Here is a 16,211-nt window from a genome sequence, read left to right on the forward strand (position 1 = left end):
TACAAAAAGCAGAAAAGGCCTTGGCTCTGTGTAAATCCTGCTCACCAAGAACCAAAACGTCCCCATATTATCAACCCTCTTTCAGCACAATTCCAAATCATAAGCCCATACTATCCACTGTGAAGGGAATTAACTCTACCCCAGCCAAAACCAGCACAGAAAATAATAATACTAAGTTAAACTCCCTCTCCCAGATTAGAGACAGAAAAAAGTCTCCATTTGTGTTTCAAAAATATTTCAGTTTTAAATCTCTTTTCCTGTCCAGACGTTCAAATACTTAACAATAGTCTCACTATTTCATATCTGATTGCCACAGTGTTTCTTTGATGACGGCTGTGGACTGCTCTTTAAAGAAGTGTGCCATCCTGGTGCTCATCTCACCCCTGCAGGTGACAACTTGATCACAATAATCTTGTCTCCACATCTCTACACTGCTTTACTATGTCAAATCAAAGCCCCTTTTTTTGTCCCTCAACATTTTGCCTTGTTCTTTAAACTGAATCTCCTAGGAAAACAGCTATTTCCTTCCACCTTTGCTCTGCAATGACAGTCACTTTCATCTACCTTTCTGCCAATCCTTCAACCATCTCTTCATTCCCTTTTATACTATTCTTTGCACATGGAGAAATCTTGTAAAGCTGTCTTAATTTTATCTTTCGCTCCCTCCTTGAAGATTACTTCAGTTGTAATGCTTAAAAATAATTCCCATATGGCACTTGTCAAGCAAGTAATAATCTCTGAGTCCTTCTCTCCCCACCTCTATTCATTATACTATTATCTCATCTTCTTAACTCTGATCTGTTTGTCTGCTTTATCTTCATCTGGTCTCCTGTCCAACAAACATAATGTGTACTTTGCATAAAAAGAATCATCTCTGTCTTTTTAAACATCTAGGTAGCACTTTTTAAGACAGACCTCTCTGGTTACTGGATGCCCTACTTTCTCCTGCAGTTAAAAGTTAAAATTAAAATAAACCCCACTACCTTTGAAAAAAGTCAAAGTGGATTCCTCAGGTCCTGAAGAACTAGAAATATAGAATAGTTGTTTTATTTCTTTATCATAGATTTTTAGGGCCACATGGTATTGAAATAATGCATGAATAATTTTTATGAATATTTAAGCCTTTGAAGTGCATCATGGAAGTTACTTTCAATTTTTGCTGTCCAAAAAAAGTAAAGCTGTGGTTTCATATTTAAAAATTTTAGTTTTTCTCCATAAGTAAACAATCTTTTATTATGGGTTCAACTTACAACTCTGCTGTGTACTGGGGAATGTGATCAGGAATTTTGTTGAGTTTCTGATTGGAGCAGTCCACTGTGGTTCCTTCACAGCGACATTTCTCAGGGCAAGCCAAATCTGCAAAGCAGTCTCCACTTAATTTGGATCTGTAATCTTCAGTGCCTGTAGAAGATTAAAGTCAAAACACAGAAACTAAGTCAATAACGTATAAGATTTTCTTCTTGTGAGAGGGTTGAAAAGACGTCTGCAATGCAGATAACGGGTGGGCAACTTGGGAAATGCATGATAAACTTCGTGATACTGAACAGACACAAGGGCTTCAAGAGAGGGTTAAATATAGGGACTTAAGATATGCTGGAAAAAGAAACTGAGACCAACTTCACATAGCAGGATAACATTAACTTGAGCTTTTCACAGCTGTACTTTCTGCTGATTATGTTGTCAGCCAATCTAGCCTTGTTTATAGCTAATCAAACAAATGCCTCTGTTTGTTTTAGAATTTGTTTTCTTTCTCTGTATCAAGAATAAATAGATCCTGAATGCCACCTTTTCTCTGGTTACAAATTTGTATTGTTGACTGGACTTCATTAACCTCTGTGATTTTTTTGTTTTTATAGTCCCGATACTCCACATCATCTCAACAAATAAGTTGAAAGCCCTGTTTTCAGCTTTAATTTAAAAAATGTGTGATCCTGACTTAAGCCTCAGCAGCTTGCCATGCTGTAGAAAGCTGCGTGACGTTCCATGGTGCTTGACAGAACCATGTTTTACTCATACCTCACAACCACATGGTTAGATCAAGCACAACAGAAAATCTCGCTACATTATCAAAACTGCATCCATTAGGCCAAGGATAAGAGCAAGGGAAAAGAGGAGGGAGTAGGTATAAATTACAGAAGCATTTGAAGTTTAATACTTGCTTACATGACATGGCATTCTTATTACTGAATGTCCAGTGCCACAGTAACAGTATCACTGTCACAGATTGAATAAAAATACAATATCTATACAAAAAGAAAAAAAAAGGGAAAAAAAAGAACCACATTGAAAGTTTCCTCCACCATTTCCCAGAGTCAGTCAAAGAAAACATCCTAAACATATCAGGAAAAAACATCTGGTAAGGAACTGAGGGTGGGTGACAAAGAAAACAAAGAGAAGCCAAAAGGACCTGTGGGTTCTTCTTGGACAAAGGTGAAAAGACTGAGACTAGCAGAAGGTGCATCAGGGCTGGGAGGTACACTGTGATTTAGTTCAGACACTGAACTTTACTTACAGCCAAAATGGTGAACTCCTGAAAAAGTAAAGATAGCCAAGAAGGAAAGAAAGACAGAGTAATGCCAATTAAGACAAAAACATGAACTAAGCTCTCATGTTCTCTACTTAACTTTCATTTGATTAGAAGATAGTGCTAGGGCCATTGTCCTCAGCAGAAAGAAAGAATAATTCATTTTGAGTAGCATTTAAAAATGAAGATAAGATTGGGGTTTATTACAGATTTCATCTAGGATGATGATCATGCCTCCCATGAATTATTCTTCACTATTTTGAATATGTCCTTTAAAAGCTGCTCCCTAAACATATATAGGAGTTACAGAATATTCTGAGTCGGAAAAGACCCACAAGGATCACCAAGCCAAATATACATGCTATGCCACTTAAATCCTTTATAAATCAAACAAATATAGGAGAAACAGACTGCTCAGTGGAGGGGGAAAAAACCCAACAGTCATCAGATACTATGTTATCTACCACTTGTAAATGTTTTAGTAATCCATATGATGAAACCACTACAGGGTACTTCTATGAGGTAGCAGATAAATGACATTTTTTTCAAATAAATGATTTAATACCTGCAAACCTTTAGTCTTCCAAATTACCGTAATGAAATTTTACTAGGACTTCATAGTGTCTGTGGAGCAACATCTCCAGATGACATATTTAAAACAAATACTAAAAATATTTAGGTGTTTAAAGAAATGCTAAGATTATTTTATAGTATCCACTTAAGTATAAATAAGTGGTTTTTAGCACTTTTAAATACCCAATAAACAAGTCAAAAAATAAGTTTTGTTTTTTTCCTCCTGCATCCAGAGTACATCACTGTTAGCAGTATAAACAATTAAATATTCAGGGACAATGCCTTCAACAACTAAAATACTTTTAGGTAGCATCTCCCTGATAACCTGATAGAAAGAGAAAGCAACAGAGAAGCATGTATATAGCCCAATCTTCAAAATTTAATTATTTTTCTTCTTTCCTCCCACCCCACCCTCCCCCAGGAATAGCATTTTTTAAAGGGTATGTAAATAAGCCTAAACTGCATGAGTGGCCATGTAATAACCAGGCTGTGAAGACGTTTGCTGGCAGGACAACACTTCTAACTCACAAGCGAAAGTTGTGCTGGCAAGGTTGAGTAGAAGTCAGTCTGTGGCAGGAATACAGCTGTACTACACACTAAGGAATGGAGTGGTACTACAGGTTTGTGAAATTGAATTCCCCTGCTGCTTTAACACATTTTTGTGGATGCTAGTGCTGACAAATTGTGGCCTTATTTTATATTTCGTATTTTCTTGACTTCATATTCAAAACAATGTATTCGTATAAGGGCCTGAATTACTTCACATGACTGCTGCAAATTTAAGTGTTACATCACACAGCATTTGGAGGAGAGCTAAACATACCAGCTGAAGAGAAAACAACTAAGATGCCTGCAGAATGATGATATACCTGTAGTACTTGAAAGAAGGAGTGCAGTGGTGTCCTAATCAATTACTGTAGATATTTTTCTAGATATTAAACCATGGCAGAAAATCCCGATTGCGAAACACATACTGTAACTCATCAATAGATGCATTAGTCCCTTGTTTATTTTGTTATTTATAATCTGTTATGAATATAATGTGAGTGAATATTTTTTCGTTCTATTAAGAAAACAGTGCACACACTGACAAGCAATGTAAAAGAAAGAAAGATCCATATTTCAAAGAGCTAGGTCCAACATTGGTAAATCTTTTGTAAAAATATCATAGACTTATTGTAGCTTAAAGCTGTGTGTAAATTACTATTTCACTCCAACTTGAAAGTCATATTTTCTTTAATGGAAAGCATTTCTGATTCACTGTATGCATGTGACCATAGAATGCCTCTAATTAAGAATATCAGCTTTCTTTTCCAAGCATTCCACTGTGATTTCCTAAACAAAAGAGGGTGAGCAAGCAGCAGGTGCAGCCAGCGTAGAGCAGGAAAGCAAGGCAAGAAAACGTTCATTTGTAGAATGTTTAGTCTTTAGAGTTGTGCTAGCTCTTTGATGGCAGCATGGATTCCTGTGTTTAAAAGCAGCTCAGAAGCTACATTTTAAAAACAGTAGCAGCAGAAAGGCAAGGTACAAGGTAAGTAAAAGTGTCAGTTAAAATATGAACTAGCAGGTGCAACCTTCTAAATAATATAAATATAGGTATAATTTTGGTAGGTTGTGTGCAAATCTGTGAGACAGAAAAAGGTAAACGGAGCTGCATGCTAAGCTCTAATATTCAGAAAACAGAATTACTATTAGTCTACAAAGGAAAACTATGTATAGCTATAGGTAATGACTAATGTTAATACACATGCATCAGTTTCCTAAAAGCTATGACAAACTTTGCTTTTGGGGTGAAAGGGAGAGAATATCTGCAGTTAGTCAATCTTACTGCAGAGCCAAACCTACCTGGAATGAAATACTGTTCTTTAGCTAAATAAAGAGAAAAAAAAAATAGAAGATGCACCTGAATGTCAGCAAGCAAAGAATGAGTTTTATTAGATTAAGTATGGACTGCAGTTAACTACAGATAATTTAGTGAAAAAAATGTGTATTCACAATGAGAGCTGATAAACAACGAAGTGTGAATAGTCATAAATGTATCCGGAACATGGATTAAAAAACAGTTTTCATCTGGTATTTGCACTTGAGACTGAATAAACTGTAGAATGTGAAATGCACCTGGAACAGCTGGATACCATATGACAAAAGTTAGGATTTAAAGAAATGTAAGTAGGAAATGGAATAAGATTAGAAAAAGAAAACAGTAAATTTCAGTATGAAGTAAGCTCCCTGTATAAAAGGAATATGTTATGTTTCCATATTTAGCTTAGAAATTTTTAGATCTTTCACATATTCCAGAGCCCTGTGGAAATTTAAAAAAATGATTTATGGCGGTGATACTTGTAGTGAATAACTTTAGCATTTAATTCTGAAGTTTTATATATTACATTTATGTTGTTAGATTTAATGTTACTCAGAAATAGTGCCAAATATGTTAACTACAGTAACGTTCCGTGATCCCACAGTCTATGACTTCCCAGATTTCCCTCTATTCAGTCAACCAACTAAAAAAAAATAATTCTGTGATGTTTAATAATTCTGTAGAGAGACAGCTGCTTTCATTAGAACTTCTAAACCCACTATTTTTCTTTTTGCCAATAAAGGAAAAATAGCAGCTGAATGAAGAAAATTACCTGAGCAGCGGAATTTCTTGCTTTTGATCTGGCCAATCCTTTTGTTTGCCAGCCGGCGGGGGCTGGTGCACCGGGCACCGCTGGTCTCAATGGGGTTTGTGTGCAGGTAATCCGCCAGCCACTTCAGATGGCAGTCACAGATAAACGGGTTCTGAGCCAAATGCCTTTCATTTGGAGGAAAAAAAACCAATAATATCACACATTATTTCCCTTTGGTCTCAGCAGTACCCAGTGCTTTTACTGCACTGTAGAATATGAAGTCATACTTGAGAAAACCATAAACAAGAACATACGTACAAGGTCTGAATGGCACGTAGGGGTGAGAAGGTGCCTTTTGCAATGGTCTGAAGCTTGTTGTCATACAGAGAAAGAAGATTCAAGTTGTGCAGATCTTGAAATGCATCAACTCGCAGACAATTGATCTTGTTGGCATTCAATAATCTGTTTAATGGAAGATAATTATAAAATTGAAAGAAATTGTTCTGTGTCGCAGCTTCAGCATTTTTCATAGACAATTCTTTTGCACCTTTGCAACGAGAACAAGAGATGTGGTAACAAATTATAATTGACAATGACATAAGGAATTTCAGTGAATTGAAGTATCTTATTTAGGTTATACATATTCCTGCATATTTGAACCTTGGAGTTGAAATGCTTGCATTTATTTAGCTGAATTCACATTTCTTGTATGTGCTGGTAGAATGTCTGTGTGGTATTTGTGCACTGTGCAAAGAAACAAGCCTAAAAAATCAAGTATATTCAAGGAAAACTAGTTTCTTTGCCAAATAAATAAACAAACAAAAAGGAACTGAACACTGTGTTCATTAGCTGGAAGAGATGTGCAGTGGCACTTTTAATTATATGTTACTAATCAGCATGCTGCCACATTAACAGAGTTGTACTAAAAACTGGTGGCATGGAATATATCCAAATCTGTCTTGGATCCTTTCTCCTCTGCATCTTCAAAGGGAGCCTTTTCTTCCCTGTACCTCCCAGACTTTTAGTGTTAAAACAAACAAGCCAATCTAAACCAAGTCCTTTTGAAGAGAAAAAAAAGCCATTCCATTAAAAGCATTTTTATAACCAAATACTTTTTACTTCTTTCCATTTTGAGCCAGAAATGAAATTAAATGGTGGACTTGAAACCTAATGCTCTGATAAAAAGTTTTGCCACACAAGTAGAAATTTACTTAGACCTAAATGTACTATCTATACAATGCACATTAACATAGGGTCTTTTTTTAATGCAGACTTGAGAGTTAGGAAAGGTCTTTTACCTTAATTTTTTTACCAAATCTGAAATATATTTTGTAGCTAAAGCATCTTTAAAGGAAAACAGGAAAGCATACCTGCCAACTATTTTTCTGACTAAAGTCAATCAAAATGCAAACCTCTAGGTGGTGCTAGAAGTTGCATTTTCTTTGTATATATATTGCTGTTTTGCCATCTTCAATTAGTTGACATTTTGCCAACCACTTCATGGTGAAGTCTGGACATTAGGTAATTCTAAACATGTGTGAAGGCTTTAAGAAGGCTCTAATTCAGCAAGTCAGTTATTCTGGGGCAAGTTCTTTCAAAACCACCACTGTTGTTTTATGGTCTATTTAACACATTTCTTTTACATGGTACACCTACTTGCACAGCCTCTTCTGTTAAATATTGACAATCTTTGATAAAATTACCATCATGACATTCTTTATTCCAGTATAAAATCTAAACAGCAACTGTTTAAAAGGTTACATGTGGAAATTTCCAAAGCGTTAAACGACGTAGCAGCTCAAGTTCACAGATTCAAAGAATTGCACAGAGTGTCAGTAAACATTAGAAGTCATCAATGAAACTGTGGTGCAATATTGTTCTTTCATGGGTACAACTAGAAATGCAATTGCATAGCATTTCCACTATATATTTTCTCTTTATAAAACACACAAATATTACTTCCATGGTTCCCACACAATTATATACATTCTATTTGTCATTTACAGTATCATATCTTAGTGAGTTTTATCCTTAGAAACTCCACATGGGAGAATAAATTCATTTTAATCATTTCAGGCTGAAACATTAACTGATATGATCACATTTCTGGATGAGTGGCAAGCTGGCCTACAAGAGTCCTGACTCTTTTGGTTTTAGCATAATTTGATTTTACTGTACTTTGATCTTACGTATGGGATTTCCTGCCAGTTCTTCTTCTGGCATAACTCTCTCATCATGTTTACCCTTTTGAATGATCCTAAAATAGAATAAATAAGAAAAAATACTCACAGCAGTTGCAGGGAAAAGAGTCCTTCAAATAGGCCCTTTGGAAGTTCTGTGATTTTATTGCCATACAGGACTCTGTACCAGGAAATAAAGCATACAAACCTACCATTATGAAAGGCAGGGAATTTGACTTCAAACATAGCGAAATTCCCATTTTCCTGAAAAGAATTGAATAACAACCACTTGATACTTGCAATATCCTTGTGGTCCTGTGAGGCAGCAGGATCACACTTTCCCAAACAGTGTGTAACCCAAAGATCTCTGCAGAATCAGCACCTCACTGATTACAGGCTTACCAAGGGACCCTGCTAAATGGATTTGCTGTTTGCAAGAACAACTAACTGGGGAATAAAATACATGATTGGTTGTGTTCAACTCTTTGCCATGAACATATTTATAAAAAACCACACACACTATTAGTGTCCAACTGTAAAAGAATATTCAATTACCACTATCATTCTAAAATTATTATTACAACTTTCAGAATGGATTGAATTTATAGCAACATTTTGCACTGAGCCAAAAAGCCAGAATAATTTCGCTGTAAGAATATGAAAAATTTGTTTCTGTTTACAGGTCAAACAGATACCTACAGTGAATTGAGTGAACGTAAGCCCTGGAAAGCATCTGGAGCTGCTTCAGAGATCTGGTTATTGCTCAGGTCACTGAAACAAATAACATTTGATTCAATTAATTCAAGCTATTTTCAAAATAATGAACTTTAAGATAATATGTAATCAGAATTAAGCATGGATGGGAGACAGAAATTGGAAATATTTACATGAGACACTGCCAAAGAATTTTAATATAAAACCACTGCAATTGCCAGTACACTGAAACAAAATGCATAGTTAAATATAGTTCAAAACTCTTGGAATAAAAGGAGAAAATGTTTACTTTTCCTGATTGCTTAAGTACATTTCTAAAGAATTCTCTGCTTGCTACAACCCCAGAGCTATACAGCCTCAAAAATAATCTGAAGTTCTTAATAATCCTCATTCTTTTTTTTTTTACTAGAATTTTCACTACAGTAACATACTGCTTCTATGCAAAAGCACATTAAACTATTTCAATATTTGCTAAAAACCCAAATATTATTAATACGACAAAGGTAATATATGGTATCAATCATTAGCCTGCCATATCAGTTTGCCTTCTAGCAGTCAAACTTTCTAAGTGCTCACACATTAACTGCAGTTCCCCTGTACCCTCTTGATTTGTTTTTTTATCTGGATATATATATACACACACACACACATACATATGTAAATAAATGTAAGTTATTCGGTACGTACATTCTTCGGAGCTTTTTATAGGGGGAGAAAGCTCCAGGAGGTATGACCTTGATTGAATTTTGTTCTAACCGTCTGCAAAATAAGAGCAACAACATAACTATACAACCCTCAAGCTAAAGAAGAATCTAAAGACAAAAGAAACTAGAAGGGATGGACTTCAACAAAGAAGACAACTTCTTCTTTCTCAGTATAATTTTTACTTCTTCCATTACCAAATAAAACCCAAACCAAAAGAAAAAAACCCAAAAAACCACCCCACCAAACAACCAGCCAAACCTTTAAAACTGTAGAGAGTAATATTGTAAATTAAAATCAAATTCTGATTTCATATTTAAAAGAAAACTTACTTTCAGAACATATAAGATTTTTTGAAAATTTAAGTCAGAATTCTCATCAAAAATTTCAATCTTGAATTAGTCTTAATTTACTCCCAATGTGCTATTCACATATAGCAATTTGCATAGTAATTTTTATTCAGAAATGCCTAAAGATTTCTATGAAATAATTGAAATATGCAAACCATGGGAATGGGGAGAGGAATGTTCCTACAGACCAAATAATATATGTTGCTACCTGCAATAAGGCAACTGCCATATTTTTAAAGATACACACAATTTCTTTAGATACTGTACACAAAATATTTTCTTTAACATACAATACTAGATTTGCCCAGCCACACTTCTAACTTCTTTAAACAAGTATTTTAATTTCAGCTTGTAGCTAATGCTACTGACCGTGTTTGTTTTGTATGTATAGTGACTGTAATTGAAAATTCCCATGCTGTAAAGTGTGACTTTACTGATGGAAACAATTTTCCAAGAAGTTTTTGAACTTGTAGATGTTTGCATATGGGAAACAATGCAGATATAGACCTGTGGCCCAAGTGCCAACAAGTCAAAACAGAGTCAGTGATGAGGACACTTAAACCAGAAGCTGCTTCCTCACACACCCCAGCATATCATGGTTATGGTAGAGCAAATTTCTGCCATGTGGACATAAGAAACTATTATACCAAAAAGTACTACAGGAAAAGCCATGATTATTCATACTACATAGCATGCTTATCTAATAAGCTATTGCCCTCTTTCATGCACAGGTATCAACTCTGTGATTTATGCACATAAAGACAATGCCAAAATCTTCTTAAGAAAATAACTCAAAAATCATTTAAGTTTACTGCAGTATTCTAACTTACAAGGACCTTGCCTTAGAATTTAAGATAAAAGGACCTTTTAAATCTAGATGCAGAAACACTGGCCTATTTTTTTTTCCTTTTACTCTTGTCCTATTACCTGTCTTCTGTTTCACTTTTGCTCTGATTGAGACATATGAGTCTCTGTGTGTGTACAGTGTAAATAAAAAACTCATATATTTTAAGTAAGCTTTTCCAAGAAAACATTCTAACAGAAATTGTTTCTTTTTGTAAAGTTTCTCAAGAGATCATGATATAGTTGAACTGAAGCTTTTTTTTCCTGCCTTCATGAAGTCTCTTTCAGATAGAGATATTTATATATTTAATACTTAAAATCTTTTTATTCTGATAATGCTTTAAATTAACAGAATATGTTGTTGAATGGTTTATGATGAACTTAAGGAAAAAACTCAAAAGCTCCATGAAAATCTTCTAGATGAAGAAAATTTCACTTCATCACAACTGTTTTGGTCCTTTTTAGGAAAATGTTGTCACCTTGCTGTAGGCTTCAGGTGTATTTAAGCACTGAAGGGAATCCCATGGCACAAGATGGAAAACTTTTTCCATGAACACGATGCTCATTCATACTCTTTGCCTTGACTGAGCCTTTTGGACCCATGAATCACATTTTGCATCAGCCTGGGAGTGCTGACCAGGATACAAAGGAACAAGGTCACTTCTCTCCTATACACCTGGCTAGATGCAGAAGGCAAACACCTGAATAAGCAAAAACTTGCTGAAGTTAAGGCCAACACCAAGTTAGGCCATACCCAAGTATTTTCTGTCCTTACATTTAAATTTTAGTTTAGTTTTCACCGAAAATAAAGATTAGGCGTGGTTATCAGCTAAGGTAGTTTTTTCACTCAGGTGCTAAATCAGGGAGAGGTAAACGCTCCAGATAACAAAACTTCCTCATATTAGTAACTGGAAGGAGTTGAGAAACCAAATTACCCCAGCCATGACGAGCATGGTTGCCATCCATCCACTCTTGTTACACATTCTGTTTGGCAGGAACCACCTGCCTAACCACCAGGGACAGCCTCACCTGACACTGATCAGATGTGGAGCTCTGAAAACAGCCAAAGACATGCCTTGTACAGGGAAACACATAAGGCACATGCAGAGAACTGGAAAGGAGAAGGACGGTGAAAAGGACAGGGAAGGATTAGGCCATAATGCAGAGGAGGTCTTGGATTGCCAGGGAGGGAAAAATGCTTCTGGGTATATGGGAAAGAGATATTGCAGTAGCAATGCTCCCACATGAGGCTATCACAAGCCTCATTTATAAAAGCTGTTTATTAGTCTAAAATGGAGAGATTCATAAGCTAGTGCTGGAGGGGCTCCAGTCTACACTCACATATCTTTAAACATATAATGATCTTAACTAGGTAGGATAAGGCATGTAGCTTGAGGTCGAGCATTAAATAAATTAGAACACAACGTATTTTCCAGTTTATTCTCTTACTTTAAAATACACATTAATTCTATAAACTGAAGTACTTTACAGGATCCATGTAGGTCATTTTTCATGAGAAGGTGAAATAGCAGATTTCATTTACTGCTGTCCAATTTGGCTACAAAAAACATGGCCAAAAACTGAAGAAGTCTTGCTACAGCATATTTCTGAGAGCTAACTTCCCAGCAGTTGTAGCACCAATTCACTGGTGGATATGAAAATGAACTTTATATCAACTTTACCTAACATTTCCTTTTAGTGTGACATTTACATTGTAGCAGACAGAATATGCAGTGCTGGGATATATTTACAAGCTCTTCTGGATAAAAGATTTGTTTTAGTAGGATCATCTGAGTATGTATTTTCTTAACTTAAGCCAAAGTGTAGACACTGAAACACATCACATTTTAGAAAATGAGATTAACATAAGACAAGAAGAAAAAGATTATATAAATAAAGAAGAAAAATCTTTTATACCCTACTTTGTCTGTAAAGAAAGTAAATCAAATCCACATTTTCAAGCTTTGTTATCCTCTAATTTTCTGCTTTATCTTCATAGAATCAGCTGAATTTCACAGAGTGTAAATTTGTATCCACTATTCCAGAGAAAATCTAATTAGATATATTCCCAAGTCATAAAGTACAGATAGACTAAAATCTAAAGGAAATTTGCCTTCTACTGATAAAACCCACAGTAATTAAAAACTTCTTTATATTAATGCCCTATATTAAATGAAATATTTTTAATTCTGGAATAGGATGGGTTGTAGTTATAGACTACTGAAAAGTCAGCCATTAAGTGCTTGCAAATGACTTGGCCAGAAGAATTATTATATCACCAAAGAACTAAAAAAAACTTGAGTCAGTATTTTTCCATGAAATTTGTATTAAATTTTGTTCACAACAACTCCTTTCAAAGTCATTCCAGAAGTCATTTTTTCTTATGAATGAACAACTATGTATCATAAACAGTGCCTTGGTGGTTTTTTTTTCAAAAGTCACAGTCAATTTTAGTAGCATATTTAATAAGCTAAGATAATGGAGGAAGATGGTTAAGTACACTCTTCATCAAAGCTTGCATTGCCCCATGTAAAAAGAAGTACTCTGCCCACCATCACACAAATGCTAATTAATGCTTTTAATATGAAGTCTCCATCTCCTTTTAGTGTTTCACTTCAAAGAAGTCCTGCATCGATACATAAGTGTTTTACTGTCTTTTAATGCTGCCAAACTAGTTGAAACCTTTTTTGAAGACTATTCCCTAAACACTCCTATCTAGGAAATGTACTGTGAACATTTCTCTTTGGAAATCTTTCCCCTCTGCTTATCACTGCAGACACTGTAATGCACAACCACTTACTATTCTGGGAAACAAAGGTGCTTCTGCAGTTGTGACTTCCAACCTAATCAAATCAAATCAAAGTAGGTCCCCAGCCAGTAGACAGATTCTTCCCACACGGTCCCCAGAGAGCCCTGTGACATGTAAATCACTTGACACTTTCCAGGAGGATGCTGTTCTGTGCTATGAGCCTGCAGCACACCACTACTGATTACTGCTTCCGCACTTCCAGAGACAGACAACATGCTTATTTATACTGACACTTCTAAACTAGCCTCTTTTCCCACTATAAAAAGCCATTTCTGTGAACGACTGCTCCTCCAGGAAAGAGGGCAGACTGAGAATGGAGAACAGGGTGTTCTCTACAGAATCATTTTTCATTTAAATCATCCAGATGGGGTATAGATACTAAGCCCTCTTAGTAGAGAATGGTAAAAGAGTATACACAGAGATGTGCTGCACCTAAATGCATATAAAGGGATCAGAGATGTATAAAAAGCATTGCATAATACTAAAATATAAAAAAAATCTTGCTTAAGAAAACATGAATTTGAATATGGAGGAGCAAATTAGACATATATTTTGTAATTAAACAATCAGAACATAACATCTTGATTCAGTAAATTTGGATGACAGAATAGTGGCTTTAGCAGTTAATTAATCTATACTTTTAATTCCAATATCTCCTAATTTACAAGAAGTCTTTCAAGAAAGTTGTCAAGAAATCCCAAAAGAATTTTACTACAGAGAGAAAGTGTAAGCTGTGAAATGAGTCTGATGTATTGCACAGATGCTGATTATACATGGTAATAAAATTGACAGCTCTTCTTTGCATTTCCCCATCTGCTTTTAAAGTAAATGGCAAAAACAGCTGTCAAAAAACCAAAAAATAGATTTCAGTGATGGGATTGAGTACAGCTCCTGAATCTGAAGAACAGCAATACACAGCCAACACATCTCTCATCACATAAAACATCTGCCAGATTTTGGGTTTTCTTTGTTTGTTTTTAAAATAAGGAAACAGTAATGATTTCCCTTGCTAGAGGAATCCTTGAGGCTATTAAACAAAGTACCTTTTTTGTCTCTCCATAACTGCACCTCTAGAGTGCTTAAATCCACTAAATATCACTTCTAGCCTTAGCAGCAGAAGAATTCTGTTGAAATCTGTGATATCATCCACATCTAAGAAAACAAAAGATGTATTTTGAATGACTACATTACTTCTTTTTCTTACTTTCAGGCTCTGTGTATTAATAAATCTGTTTGACAGTTTCCTAAATATTTGTATATAAAGAATCACTGTCAATGTTGCCCTAAAGCTTGCCAAACTGTTAACATCCAGTCTAATTGTTCTATCAAATATTTCCTCAGGGGATTGATTGTAAATGACAGATGACTCCTTAGTCTGCATTGCATCAAGAAAGTAACAAGAACTGCAATTCTAAAGCTATTAAACAATTCATCTCATTTTCCCAAAAGGAAGTCTCAAACCTGCACTTCATTCCAGAAGGGGCCATCTCATGCTCTGAACTCTAGAGTGTCACTAATGATGCTTGACATTCTTCCACTGCTACAGGTTCAGGTTGGAGCAAAATACACCACTTGTTAAATAATTATTTGCTTAGTACTTTGGCTTCTGTCAGTGTGGCTCCAGTGCAATTAGCCTGGGTCACCCAGAACCAAGTTAGTCTCTCTAATTAACCCATTTTTTATGAGAGTTCTTATCTCATACTACCAAACCTAGTCAAGTTGTTGAGATAAGTGTTTTAAATTCACAAAAAAAAAAATAGATACAATCCTGCTACACTCTTGGCTCATCACAAGCAGGGACCTGTCTACCTGTTCTAAAAGAGCAGAAGCAGTACCTTGAAAATCCCCCATTGTGTGAGACCAACAGGGTGACAGGAGTCCTCACTACCTGCTAAATGATACATGGTCTTACACTACAAATTTGCCACAAAACTTAGAAAGGGTTTTAACTGAGATTATGTGGTTGCTTACTTACTATGTATTTAAAGATGTAACTGGTAAAGAAACATTTGAATGATGACAAAACACAAAATACTGAAAAGTCAGTATCCATAGTTTCTTTTCAAATTACTTCACTCACATAATTGCTGAGGAAAAGTAATCAGAAGTGAAGAGCCATATGTGAAAATAAAACCTAAGGTTACCAACACCTTTGGAGTGTGGCACAGCTGTCAGAGATCTACAGGGGTTTCTCTGGAAAAGTGACGTGGGCCTTCTCCAGCTTCCCTTCATGCTGTATAAAATATTAATTTATTCCATGCTTGAGTTATTTCTTTCCCTTGGCAGCATCAGAGAGGTCTGTCAAGGTGCCTCTTCTACTTAACACCCACGAAAAAATTGCACAAAACCCCGAGAGGTGGAATGGTGCTCAGCCTGGCCAGCACCTACTGCTAGGTTCTAGAGAACAGCACTGCTTTCATACACTTCTGTCTGGTTGCTTTGTTCTGTGTCTCTCTGTTCTCTTGACTCCTGAAATTATCCTGTTGTCTGAATTTAATTAGTTTTCAAGATAGGACACAAGGGTATGAAGAAAGCCAAAGACGTGAACAATGGCAGCACAGAACACAGGCTAATAAGGAACAGGTTAGATGTTATACATACAAAAACATCTGACAACTCAAATGAAAAAGATGGGTTTTTTGTTTTCTGAAAAGAATAAAGCCACATGATTTACAGTAATTTTCAGATTAGGAAGATATTTGAGTAAGAGCATGACAAATCATTTCTTTTGTGTGTGTTAAGCAGACAGGATTAGCTATCAAATAGCAAAATCATCTATTTTTCAAGCAGTAAAATGAAATATGGTTTAGGTTTTGCCCAAGAAATAATAAGGTAGAATACCAAAGATAAGTTATAGGTAATTCAGTGAAATCTGCATTGGTAAATTAAATATATTAAGGTGAA

The 16,211-nt window shown here is 35.5% G+C and overlaps 1 protein-coding gene across 5 annotated transcripts in view; it reads right to left on the reverse strand.

Annotated features, from left to right (window-relative positions):
* Nucleotides 1-16,211, reverse strand: part of SLIT2 (slit guidance ligand 2) — a 258,736-nt gene that overhangs the window by 64,943 nt on the left and 177,582 nt on the right. For 2 of the 5 annotated variants that reach the window (XM_036382151.2, XM_036382148.2), the window contains exons 10-16: nt 9,291-9,362; nt 8,589-8,660; nt 7,999-8,070; nt 6,028-6,171; nt 5,731-5,894; nt 4,943-4,966; nt 1,251-1,401 (exon numbers count right to left, since the gene is read on the reverse strand). In XM_036382151.2, the coding sequence (XP_036238044.1) occupies nt 1,251-1,401; nt 4,943-4,966; nt 5,731-5,894; nt 6,028-6,171; nt 7,999-8,070; nt 8,589-8,660; nt 9,291-9,362 (699 nt within the window). Of the gene's footprint in view, nt 1-1,250; nt 1,402-2,512; nt 2,531-4,942; nt 4,967-5,730; nt 5,895-6,027; nt 6,172-7,998; nt 8,071-8,588; nt 8,661-9,290; nt 9,363-16,211 lie in introns of all 5 variants that reach the window. The other 3 variants (XM_036382153.2, XM_054514636.1, XM_054514635.1) reach the window with 2 other exon arrangements.

This window comes from Molothrus ater, chromosome 4 (assembly GCF_012460135.2).
Source record: "Molothrus ater isolate BHLD 08-10-18 breed brown headed cowbird chromosome 4, BPBGC_Mater_1.1, whole genome shotgun sequence".
In the NCBI taxonomy this organism is placed as follows: domain Eukaryota; kingdom Metazoa; phylum Chordata; class Aves; order Passeriformes; family Icteridae; genus Molothrus; species Molothrus ater.